At 37.6% G+C, this 13,135-nt stretch overlaps 1 protein-coding gene across 1 annotated transcript in view; it reads left to right on the top strand.

The window, feature by feature from the left end:
* LOC134609086 (ATP-dependent translocase ABCB1-like) overlaps positions 1-13,135 on the top strand; it is a 63,597-nt gene that overhangs the window by 27,010 nt on the left and 23,452 nt on the right. The window contains exons 3-12 of the mRNA XM_063452479.1: positions 603-672; positions 4,887-5,031; positions 6,697-6,757; positions 7,465-7,656; positions 8,846-9,017; positions 9,326-9,450; positions 9,830-10,001; positions 10,684-10,797; positions 11,213-11,323; positions 12,328-12,453. Coding sequence (XP_063308549.1) covers positions 603-672; positions 4,887-5,031; positions 6,697-6,757; positions 7,465-7,656; positions 8,846-9,017; positions 9,326-9,450; positions 9,830-10,001; positions 10,684-10,797; positions 11,213-11,323; positions 12,328-12,453 — 1,288 coding nt within the window. The remainder of the gene's footprint in view (positions 1-602; positions 673-4,886; positions 5,032-6,696; positions 6,758-7,464; positions 7,657-8,845; positions 9,018-9,325; positions 9,451-9,829; positions 10,002-10,683; positions 10,798-11,212; positions 11,324-12,327; positions 12,454-13,135) is intronic.

The raw sequence follows: 13,135 nt of genomic DNA, 5'->3' as shown, positions 1-13,135 counted from the left end.
TAGACAGGTTTATACAGTGATTGACGCTCAGAACGGCACTCGGTCGCTAGAGTGACGTCCGTATTTTGACGCAGTGCACGAAACAGGTAAAATGAAATCTTATATCGGTTTTATTTCTGCACAGCAAGTAATTGTACTGGTATTTTTGAGTATTTCATCCCACTACTACATTATGTTTGGGGGAATTAAGGTCTTCCTTTATCTTGGACACATACGAGGACAGCATGGTAATACTATGACAAGGAAATATCAAAATGCTTAGAAGACTTTGTTGTTTCCTTGGTTGTCTAGTTGTAAAGTATATATTAATTTTTGAACCCACGTAATTTTTTGAGGATGCTAAACGGACTTGGACTCTGAAAAGTGATCTCTCCAATTTAAAAAAAAAAGGAAATGTCTTTGTTGCTAATTTACTCATATACATTGAAACTTAACACAGCTATTAATGCTATTCACGCAGGAAAATACTGTAGTCAGGAGATGTAGCAGAACACAGTTTGGGGTGTTTTCTTACACAGAATCACACATAACTCGTGCATAGGATCACAATCTATATTTTGTATCAGTCCTTGCTTAAATTAAATCGTTTCATTGCCTTGCAGAGAATATGGTGGTGTATCTTCCAAATCTAAGAAAAGAGAAACTGTAAAAATGGTCGGCGCACTGAATATGGTAAGGAATAAACAAGAACATGGCCCACAATCAACAATCAAGGATTTATGTATTTCCCTTTTTTATTTCAATGGAGATACTGACAAAACCTAAACTGTTGGTGGGCCACGAGGACTTGTTTTGGAACCACTGCTATAGAGGGTTCGTTCTGCATTTAGGGCTCCAAATCAAGAGTGACTGTGATAACAGTATATCAAGTTTAGACAGGTTGGAAACTTGTCCGGAATCTGCAATTACATTTGTCTATTCTCTGTTCACTAATGGCTTTGTAATGGCAAATCTATAGTGGATTCCTTTTTTGGCAACATTTTAGGGTTCCAAATTCAACATTATCTTTCAGTATATAATTTGAGAGTGGTCAGGACCATGCTGGGAGAGACATTTGACCTGGGCATTTTAAAATCAGAGTAGCACGGAGAGGAGGGTGACAGAAAGGGGTATGTTGTGTCATCATCAATGGCACGCATGCTGTGACAGATCACCCTGTCCCTGAATTATTGTTTTATATTGAATGGTCCGGAATACGAACATCACCGAACAAATTACCCCATTTGATTCATATACTGAACAAAGTACCGAATGGACAGACCACCCACAACAGTTGTGTGCCGCTCATTGACCTACTTGACCTCATTCACACCTTAACAAACTGCAATTATCCTAACATTCTAAGCAGTCGGCTGAGAAGATTGGCATCTGGGGGGAGTAAACTCCAGAACGAAGGGGCACAAACAGTTATCTTCATTATTTTATTATGTTTTGTACTCGAGAAAGAGACCAACCATTCCGCCTGAATTCATGGAACTCTTTTGGGCAGGCGCCTCGTGTGCGGTCGGTCAAAACTATACCCCGGTGGCATTTCAGCTGCGTTCCTGAGATCTGAGCGCTTTTCGGATATGTTGGGCACTCAGATCAAGGCTAACCGGGGATATAGGACTTGAGGGGGTACCTAATTGTTATGTGTATATTTTGGGGTGTTTTTGTTATGTATGTCCTGGACCTGAGAGTTAATTACAGTGTGTACTTTGTCACAGTCCCCTCCAGTGGGGAATGTCCCTGAAATATGTTATGCAAAACTCCTTGCATGGGGACTTGCATAAAGGCCAGTTGTGGCCCCCATTAAAACAGTTCAACTTCACCCTCAACAAGCCTCGTCTTGTGATTGTAGGGAACAGCTATACCTGCTTTATTATCGCTTGGATTTCTGCTTGGGAATACTACAGCATTACTCATACTAGGAGGAAAGGACATTGCTGGCGGCGGAAACCCCTCTTCTCTCGGGGTGGCTGCCGCACATGCCCTCCCCAAAGTGAGCATGTTCAGTAAATGCTCTTCTAGGGCACCTAATGCGCAGAGCTTTTGCATGGAAAAAGGCTGAGGAGCTCTCAGATGGGAAAAGTCCCTGTATTTGGCATAGTATGTGTTGATAGTGGCTGTAATGCGTGTGTGCTTGTGTCCATGTGTATTTGTACATTGGCTGTAGTTGTTTGTGAATGTGAGGGGTGGGACAGCAGCTCTATTGGGGGTTGAGAAGAGTGTAATTGAATTATTTTTTATTATTATCCTTATTAACAAAAACATAAAGAAATGTATTCCCCCTACCTGCTTCTTACCTTGTGCCGGGGAGGGTTGACATTCAAAACCTTGTTGGTCCGGTAGTTCTATACTCTAGTATGCACCTCCACTGTGCAATGTCGGAGTGTTTCTATGTTAAACTGCGGTGAAGCTCCAAATGGCTGGTTGTCCTCATGGGAGAAATATACTCAGTCTGCACCCAGGAAAGGTGCAGATTGAGTGTCTCCTCAGGCTCATCACTTCAGTAGCATGTTTGGGCAAGCAGGGAAGATCTATGATTTCCTCACCACCCCATGAATTCACACAGGCCGGCAGGAGAGATCCTTAGAATTCACGTAGAAGGAAACATCCTTTGAAATAGTTTCCCTGTAGGCCTGAGCCCATGCCAACATGATCCTATTTACCAGTTTGGCTAATGACTAGTTCGAGCCTAAATATAATAAAGTGCAGTATAGAGTGGCTGTGAGGCAGTTAGGTATTCTTTCAAATGTAAAGGAAATTAGACACAGATTTATATTCATTATTTATTTTAAGCAAGTCAGTTGATTTTACAATATCGTAACTTTTGGTTTGGTGGATCTGCTAATTATCTTAGCTGTGGAAACAGTTTTGTAATTTTCTAAACTTCATTTTGGGTAAAATTATTGGGGCGCAATCCAAAAACATTTTACTGTCACATAGTTTAATTGATTATTTTTGGAGGAACACAATAGTTCCTGCTTAGATTTTTTTTTTGTAGTTTAATTGATGGTGGTATTAATCTGATGCTTTTAACCAGCTAAATTTTAATTGTTTTATCTTGTGTAATATTCAATAATTTTAACTTACAAATAAGAGATTGTCAACAAATTAGAAGAAAACAAGAAAAAAAAAAGCATTTATTCTGACAAATGTTGGACCTGCATCCTGAGGTTATAGAACTTAATAGAGGAATATTGGAAACATAATAAAATAGCAGTATTTTGGGATGTAAAAGAAAAATACTATATTTAAAATTGCGTATCATTCAATGTAAGGTACTTTTTTGTTTTTGTTTTGTTTTTTTTCTAATCTCTGATGTCAGCTTCAAATAAGAAACCCTGCCTACTACCTGGCTTAATATCCAACTACCACTTTGAAGTTGTAACTGACATTCCTTTCACCTTTAGTTAAGTTATTAGTGAACTGGGCGTAATATTCCACAAAAATGTTTTATAAAAAAATTCTCTGAGCTCCCTCTTCAAACTGTTTAAATATGTCAGCCTTTTAATATGATCATGTAAATTAGAGACTTTTTATTAGTTTAATTACAATTAAATAAAGAGTGTGATTTTAAATGTTTATATTTGACTTTTTATTAGTTTAATAACTATCAAATTCCAGGATTTTTAGCATCATATTTACTAATTCCCTATACTTGGCAATCTATTTTTGAATGGTCTTAAAATTAAATGTAAAGATCACACATCTATTGTAGATCTCTGTGTTTCCATTTCTGTGGAGCTTCAGTGTGTGAAAGTGGGGGTGTATTACTGTGGGGTGTTAACATGTGGACATGAGGATGTATCCTGTGGTATGTCAGTGTGTGGACTTCGGGCAGTATTTCTGGGGAGTGTCAGTGTGTGAACACAGGGGTGTATTTCTGTGGATACCAGAGGACACCTGAGAGACAGGGCAGGGAGAAGGTTTTGTGTGTATGTAGTGAGACTACTTGTGGTGTTATGTATGTGGCTGTAGACTGCCTGAGTGTGTGGAGGTTGCTTGTGGTATTGCATGTTTATAGGTATGCTGCTGTTGCTGTTCTATGTCTGTGGTCTGTAAATCCGAGTAACCCACGGAAATCCTCTGATCCACTCTAGGGAGCTATGCACTTGGTTAGTACCCACCAGAGGTGCAGACTGCAAGCTCCCTGCCCCACCTCCAACATTAAAAGGCACCATCAGGTGCAAAGAGTCTCAGGCTCTCGATTCATGACTTAAGGCCTTTGAACTTCATCTCCATAGCACATTGTGCTAGGCCCCAACGTATGCAAAGCCTTAGGAGATCGCCTCACTAACGCTGTAATTTTCAGAGAAGTGATAGTTTTGTGATACAGTGTGATAATAATGGCGCTTGTTAAGAAATGTTGATGCAGACATAAATAGTGACCACCAAGCTTCCTCGGTAAGAACTGTAATATTAAAGGCTGGTCCATAGGGATGGGCTCGACAGCGTCCCTTAGTTTTTGTTGCAATAAAAAAAAAAGGTAAAATATTTTGTTATTTTGTTGTGTTAAGAACTAATGATGCTCCCATTTTTTTTGTTAGAAAAAAATTGCTAAGTAATTCTTAGCTCTTGTATGCAAAAATAAAGGTTATGATTGGCCTTCTTCCCCACTTTCAATACAATTAGGATATTTTTGTTGACTAATTTTATAACTACACGTATCAGATAATATAATTATCAGCAATATATTCTCATTTTCTATTGAATAGTATTATTCTTGGTTAGGTCATGGAAAATATTAAATCCCTTTTTCCCCCGTTGATCTTTTTTTGATATGATTAATTTTTTAAATCATTATTGTATTATGTTATGTTGTCATTATTCTATGTTTAATATTACAAAATACTTTTACAATTACCGTTTGCAAATTCTAATATGTTTATTATTTTGTTTAGTTCCGGTATTCTAACGCAGTGGATAAGCTGCTAATGCTGGTTGGAACCATAGCGGCCATTACTCATGGAGCAGGTCTGCCTCTTATGATGCTGGTTTTTGGGGATATGACAAACAGCTTTGTATCAGAGGGTAAAGATAAAGCACGTAAGTACTTTAACATAAACAACTTTATACTCCATATTTCACTTTTTATTAGAAAATGGATCACGGTCTGCCCAAAAGTATATATTGAGAGGACATGTCTCCTGTCTTGTCGTGCACTTTTTTTTTTGCAGATAAGGGCTGTAGTTTGATTATGTTAATTGCCACGGCCCATTGGCTGAGGAGTTAGAAGAACTATTGGCCAGTTAATAGTAAAACACTACCATTCTACAATTCTGGAAATTAGGGAACTAGTGGTTGGGTAACATAACTGCCTGTCTCTTACATTTATTACCCCTTACAATTTAGTTTATGGTGCAAGGAAGTAGAAGGGTCCATACTGCCCGTTTTAAACCTTTGTATCAAGTGTTGCTTTTATTCATGTTAATTCATTCACTTGCCCTCTTATTAGAGTGCCATCTTGTGGTCACTTTTGAGAATGATAGTAATTTTCCTCTGGTAGAAAATGTATTAATTTACTGGCGACATAATACTTTTTTTTACCACTGTAGGCACCATAATAACTGCATTATTACAGAGGTGATGGTGCAGAGAGTACCTTGGTAAGATTTTCAGAGATCTCTGATACACTATTTATTTAACATCCGGAGATCAAATAATAATTAATATGAAATCCATATATGAGTACAAACTAATTTGAGCTTCGAAAAGTAGACCTGAAAAATGCCATGTCTGATATATTTCACATATATTATTGAGTATCTCTAAATGTAAAATTTTATGTCAGCATTTCCTAAACCTACATATTAATGTGTCTTACCCAGCCGGTGAATTGTTTGAGCTGTAATGTGCAATGCTGCTGGCTTTGTCCATTATACACTTTAAGATGTCTATGCATAAATTAAATAAATTCCTGTAATCAGTTGCTTCTGAACTTCAGCAGGAATTTTAGTACATCAGGGAAGGGAGATATAATATTTATTAATAACTCATATACAAAGGGGAAGGAGAAATAATATGCATTAAAAACCTATATACAAAGCTTTGTAAATGAATTAAACTTCCAACAGAATTAAAATATACAAAACAAAGAAGGTTTACTATTTTATATGTAAGCGCCATTTTTATGGCAAAATATGGCAATAGGTGGAGCTTCAACCAGTTTTAACGTCCATCTCTATCTTTTTCCTAAGCTTCTTATCACAACAGCTATTGGAACAGGCATATTTTTGTTCAATGTGCAAATGATGCCTATGTGTTCTCATTGCACATGGAGCGTCTTGCATTCGTACAGGCTTATCCATAAACTCCTGTTTTGTACTTGTATTGTACACTACGGAAGTACTGCATATCTCTCTTTCAAACCTTCTCTGGGAACAAAACAAAAACCTGTCAGTATAAATTGCTTGTTGGTGACTGACCATGAGTCATATGTTTTACTCTAAAAAACAAAAACAAAAAAACCAACTAGAATACAACTTTAATTTATTTAATCTATTTTAATTAATACTTTTGTTTTTGCTTTTTCTAAAAGACTTTTTGTCCATACTTTCTGCTCTTACTATTTGCATTATTTAAAATGCAAATAATGAGAACGTTGTTTCAATTTGACGAGTACATTTTATCTTGATATTATTGTGTCTTAGAAATGCTATCCACATTAATGTGTAACTGATGCGTTAAAAGTTTCTGCAATTGGATTTTTAGGTAACGATTCAGGAGCAACACTGATCAATGCAACAGACACACTACAAGATCAAATGACAGTGTAAGGAAATGTCAAATTTACCCCTTATGTATCACTGTGATAATGCCCTGCCCCCCCCATCCTGTTTTGTGTCATTAAAGAATAATCACAATTTTAAATAATATGAAAATTGACTAATAGTGCCCATTTATTAAATGGCAGGTTGTACGGGAATAATTAGCACTCCAGGCATTGGTCAATACAGACTATTATTCACCAGATCAGACAGGCAAACATTTGGTCCTTTACAAACCTTTTTTCAGTGAGAATGTGAATTCTCTTTTCATTTTCTCTTTTGTCACCATTATTTTTATCACATATTATTATATGCAAGTGAATGGTCATTGCTGGGATTAATTTAACAGTGTTCTATGAGTATATGTAAAGCACAGAGGGAGTAAATGCAATTTACATACCATGACTCTACAGCCAGGCCTGTAATGCACATAAAAAGGGAATATTTCTGAGGATTTTAGAAAAGTAATAGCACAATTCTTGCTTTAATTTGGCCAATGGCATGTGCAAAAATCTCTAGGGGGTTTGGGTGTTATAACATGCTGGAAAGCAACATGCTGGCTTTATTGTCAGCATATTGGCATCAGAACAGAGTGAGGAGATCTCATGGGAGTTCTCCTCCTCTCCCATGTCAATCAGTTGTCATCATAGATATCCATGTTATTGCCCACTCAGGAGCCTCTTATAAATGTAATGCTTTATGGTTTTTTTAGGTTTGCATATTATTACACGGGCTTGGGATTTGCAGTGCTTCTTGCCTCCTACATTCAGATCTCTTTCTGGACCCTTGCTGCCGGCCGCCAGGTTAGGAAAATTAGAAAGAACTTTTTTCACTCTGTTCTTCGCCAGGAAATCGGCTGGTTTGATGTTAATGATGCCGGAGAGCTGAACACAAGACTCTCAGAGTAAGTAACTGTATCTGCTCTGCAACAAATGCATTCTGACACTTAAATGGCACCATCTGGTGTCAAATCTGATGGAATATGTACTCATCCCATGTCCTACTACCTAGTCCTCCTCCCACGTTCCCTACTGAAAAGCATGTTTGTAGATTTTGAACTTCATTTGCAATCCTTCTTTTTCCAGATCCAAATCTGACCCCTTTCCTCAGCAAAATCTAATATTTCAAAAATGTGTATCTTAAAAAGCCACAGAAAATACTTCTTCTAACTTTCTTGATGAGTCTAAGTTTTGCAAATTGATTTTAAATAAACCTAAGTCGCAACTCAACAGTAGACCCCCCTCAACCTCAGTATAGCAAATGCTGACTCGTAATTCTCTAGTGAAAATAACCTTAGTTTTAAAGGTCCTTGATGGTTGAATTGAAACAATAACCATAAATAGTGATCATATTATCACAAATGCCTAATAATGCAACTTAAATGCTAGAGAATTATTGTATCGGCTGCATAAAAGATAAACAATGATTTGACAGAAGATTCTTGCCGGGCAAACATTTAGAAAATGTTTAAACTGTAAGTAGAATCAGTCTCGTCTGAATTAGGCAGATTTAGGTCAGGTAGAAGGAGAGCATTAAAGGAGAAAAGGAGGAGTCGCCGAGGAATTGTGCTTGCTGGTAATCTAGACGTGGGCCCCTTGCTCACGGTTCCTAATAAAGCCAAAACGATTGTCTGGGGTTGTCGTATCTCTCGTGCAGAGAGATCCATCCTGCATTTCCGATCTGGACCACCTTTTTGGGTGGGATCAGTCTGATATGCAAATGGCTCTGGTTCTCTTTGTAATGGCACGAGATGATCTAAACCAGTTTGAGCTCCAGCTCTGTATACTTTAGTCCTCTGTATATGCTTGTTTATACGATGATGTGCCTCACCTTTGTGATTTATGCTTTATTGGAAATGTAAAACTCAAAATAAAGATTGTCAAAAAAAAAAAAAACAGCTTGAGATCTGAGCGGGGAACCACCGAAGGGCAGGCTACTTGTGATGTTGTACGTTCTCAGTATTTTCTTGCACTTTGTTTTTTCAGTTATCCTCCAAAAGTGTTTTCATCCTGAAACGTATCATTTTACTGTTTTTAATTTTCACAATCTGTATACTCTCAGCGTAACTTATTTATGTGCATGTTCTCTCTTAGTGATATCTCCAAAATTAACGAAGGGATCGGCGATAAAGTCGGAATGCTGTTTCAGTCTTTGGCGACTTTCCTTGCAGGTTTTACCATTGGTTTTATTAAAGGCTGGAAGCTGACTTTGGTTATTCTCGCTGTTAGCCCGCTCATGGGATTGTCAGCTGCTTTGTGGTCAAAGGTAAGGGGATGTTTATTTATTTATCCTTGAGAAAAAAAGGATGAAATTGTTTCTAAAAGATTACAAAAAGTGAAATGTAAAATCTGAAGACTGCAGACACATCTTACACCTTAAGCTGATCTAAAAGAATTTCTCTACTCACAGAAGAAATTGTGATTTAGTGGAAGCTGACGTTAAAAAGTGCCTAAAGATTAATTTTGTGATCGTTAGCCAACAGTTGTTGCTCTTGACCAACTGATGTTTGAGGCCAAGGATACATTGTCCATCTGCCTGTCTTTCTGTATGCTTAATTTATTTTTAACCCACAGATATTAGCCGCCTTCACCAACAAAGAACTGACGGCTTATGCCAAAGCTGGGGCCGTGGCTGAAGAGGTCCTTACAGCTATCAGAACGGTGATAGCCTTCGGTGGGCAAAAGAAGGAAATAGCAAGGTAAAACAATTTGTAATATCTGCAATTAAAATGCATTAATTGTGTTTCAAAATTCACCTGGTGAAGGTAGCTATACATGTTTCTTCAAATTGACTGTTGTGCTGGAAGTGTTTTTTTTTTTGTGTGTGTGTTTTTTTAAATGGGCGTAAGCATCCCATTCTGCAGCACAAGTTAATTCAAAATTTACATTAATCCTTTCCTTCCTAATGGAATGCTGGGTGTTCCGCTATATAATTACCAGATTCTGATTGGCTGTTAGAATCCCCATACATTCAATGTGGTGAGCTATAAATTAATTGGGAATATTGTTTTAAGCTGACTTGCATAAAAGAAACATCAGATTCCCGGACCACATTAAATTGCAATTCATCTTCCATAGGTATGAAAAGAACTTAGAAGATGCCAAGAATATAGGTGTAAAGAAGGCAATCACATCAAATGCTTCAATAGGAGTTGCCTTCTTAATAATATACTCTGCCTATGCATTAGCTTTCTGGTACGGTACACATCTGGTTATATATGAAAATTACACCATTGGCGCTGTACTTACTGTAAGTATTGGATTTGTAAATGCTTTCTTATTTTAATGCAAAAAGGCTCAGTTCTAAGCGTTGCATACAATTGAGAACCTATTGGTTATTCGATTATTATGCTAACACAATGTATACTTCTATAGACTAATTTTCTTTGGGCACCCACGGTGTCTTCTCCCATAGCACACCATACCTTAGTTATTACCCAGAATATCCACCAGTTCTGGATGCAAAAGAGCATTTGTACGTTGGAGGAAGGATCAGTGTTACTACTGGTAGATCTAACTGAGGTTCTTTTCTTTAGGAGATATGGTCACATTAGTCATGTAGAAAAGCTTGCAAAAATCCTTGGAGCCGGTGAAAGGGCAAGATCGCACGAGGCATTAAATATTTATCCATAAAAACCTTGTAGACGTTCTTCTCACTTTGTGAACTGATTGGAAATGTTTACATCTAATCAGATATAGTGACCAGGTGCTGCTATCACCAATGATCCTTCCCTTAGCAATCATAGGACTAGTTGTCTTTTTATTAAAATGTACAGAATAAAATAGATCAGTAGATCCTGATTCCGTGTACTTTGTTTATATAAATGCACGGAATTTTCAAATGACAGTATGTGTAAATGGAGTTGTTCTTAGATCGTTGGTGAATATAATGTCACATTAAGACTCTTTTCTCTCCCCCTATCCCCACACAGGTATTTTTCTCAGTGACTGTGGCTGCTTTCAGTTTTGGCCAAGCTGCCCCCAATATTGAAGCCTTTGCCACGGCCCGGGGAGCAGCCTATTCCGTATTCACCATTATTGATAATGTAAGTATTTTTTCAGAATTTTCTACCAACATGCATTCTTTATTTGGTAAATGCCAAAAAAGACTATTTACCTTAGTAAAGGGAACAACTAAGTATGTCTAATAATTTCATTTGCATAAAGATGTTCAACTTGTAGATACCACTCCGGTGAGACATTTAGAGCCCCATTTTGTTTAAAACATTCATATGTTCTATTATATTAGCACAAGCATCCAATATCCCACTTCTGATTGGTTGACAAAATCCCACTTCTGATTGGTTGACAAACCCATCTTTAAAGGTTGAGCATGGTTCTAACGTGTTACATATTATTCGCACTGGTGATCCTTATCAGCATAAATGGCAGAATAAAAGTGACCTATCTTCTTTTATTTATATTTTCTCTTTTGTGACTTTTTTTTTCTTTATCTTATAGGAACCCAAAATTGACAGTTTTTCCACTGATGGCTTTAAACCAGACAGCATTAAAGGAGATATAGAATTCATTGATGTAAATTTTACATACCCATCCAGGGCTGATTATCAGGTGAATGAAATTAATATGTTCATGTCTTTACAAATATAACCTACTCATTGTGTACGAACTCTACTTTCTTTCTGCATACAGTAAAAATTGGAACATTGTCCTTTCTTTTTTTTTTTTTGTAAAGGGACACTATAGTCACCAGAACAACTACAGCTTATTGTATTTTTTTCTGGTGAGTATAATCAACCCCTTCAGGCTTTTTGCTGTAAACACTGTCTTTTCATAGAAAAGGCAGTGTTTATATTGCCCCTAGGGACACCTCCAGTGGTCACTCCTAAGATGGCCACTGGAGTTGCTTTCTGGGGCAGTGCTACACAGTGTGCAACACTGCCGTTCAGTGTCTCCACCCTGAATTTTCCTCATAGAGATGCATTGATTCAATGCATCTCTATGAGGAGGTGCTGATTGGCCAGGCTGGCGTTTGGCCCCGCTCCATCCCACCTTCTTGGCGATCTCAGCCAATCCAATGCTTTCCCATGCATTGGATTGGCTACAAATAGTAAATTCTGATGATGTCACCAAGGAAACGGATCAGGCGCGGGAACAGCGCCGGCGCTGGATATAAGGTACGTTTAACCTCTTCTAAGGGGGTTAATTGCAAGCCACCTAAATGTTTTTTTTTAACACTATAGGGTGTGTTCCTGACACTATATTGTTCCTTTAATCTAATTAAATAGCAGTTGTTTTTCCAATTTTTCCTGAGTCCAGCTTGGAGAAGTAACCTCATTTTGTGCTCTGGAATTTTTTTCTGACTTCTTGCCTTATGGAGCAATCACAGTGGTATAATGTAAGGCAGGGGTGCCCAAATATCATAGAACTACAACTCCCATTATGCTTTGCATGCCTTTAAAATGCGTTAGAATGACGAAGCGTCGTGAAAGATATAGTTTACAAACATCTGGCTATCTATCATTTGGGCACCCCTGATGTAAGGATTAATTTAAGAGTGAGAGATAGAAATCCTTGTTCTGTTTTTATTGAGTTCCTGCTATTTTTCATTGAAGGTTTTGAAAGGAATAAACCTAAAGATCACAAGTGGGGAAACTGTTGCTCTAGTCGGAAGCAGCGGCTGCGGGAAAAGTACCACCGTGCAGTTGCTACAGCGATTTTATGATCCTGTGAAAGGCTCGGTAAGGGACCCTCCTTCATGTCTTCATAAATGTTGTCGAAAAATTGTTAATTAGCATTGCAGTGGTTCAGAATAAACAATCAAACATGTTGTAGGTGTTTAGATTTCCAAATCATTCATTTGTTTGATTAACAGTTTAAGAAAACATGTTAAATTACCAAGAGGACTACGGAGATTACTGTATTGGGGAATACGGTTTACAGTGTTTATGTTTGGCATTGTTACTGATTTACATTTCAATCCTTACAATATCTACACTTCCCTTGATTGATATAAATGTTGCTGTTAAAATCTCATAACGTGTGGAAGAAAGACCTCCTGTGCTGACGTGTCTTCCAAATAATGTAGCAGCATTGCTTGTTTAAGATTCTGAATCTGTTGACCTCTAAGTTTATTTCTATTACATCATTATTGCTTCTCATGGCTGTCGTTCCTGCTTATCCTACTTCTCCTGTAAAACAGATTTTGCTCTGTCCAGTGGTATTGCACAATTTATGGGTCTTAAACCAGGGCGAAGTGGTTCCTCGGGTATTGTCTGTCCTTTTCCTTCTTTTCAGGAAACTAGAATACGCTAGGTACAAATTCGATTAAGACACATACCAAAGAACTGTTAGGGAATGTCACATCTGTAAGGTCACATTGTCATGGTTTCGCCATCGTCGATACCATATTATTATGAATGA

The sequence above is a fragment of the Pelobates fuscus genome, chromosome 4, assembly GCF_036172605.1.
Source record: "Pelobates fuscus isolate aPelFus1 chromosome 4, aPelFus1.pri, whole genome shotgun sequence".
Lineage (NCBI taxonomy): Eukaryota > Metazoa > Chordata > Amphibia > Anura > Pelobatidae > Pelobates > Pelobates fuscus.
The sequence above is the reverse complement of the archived record's forward strand: the minus strand, read 5'-3'. Positions and strand labels throughout refer to the sequence as shown.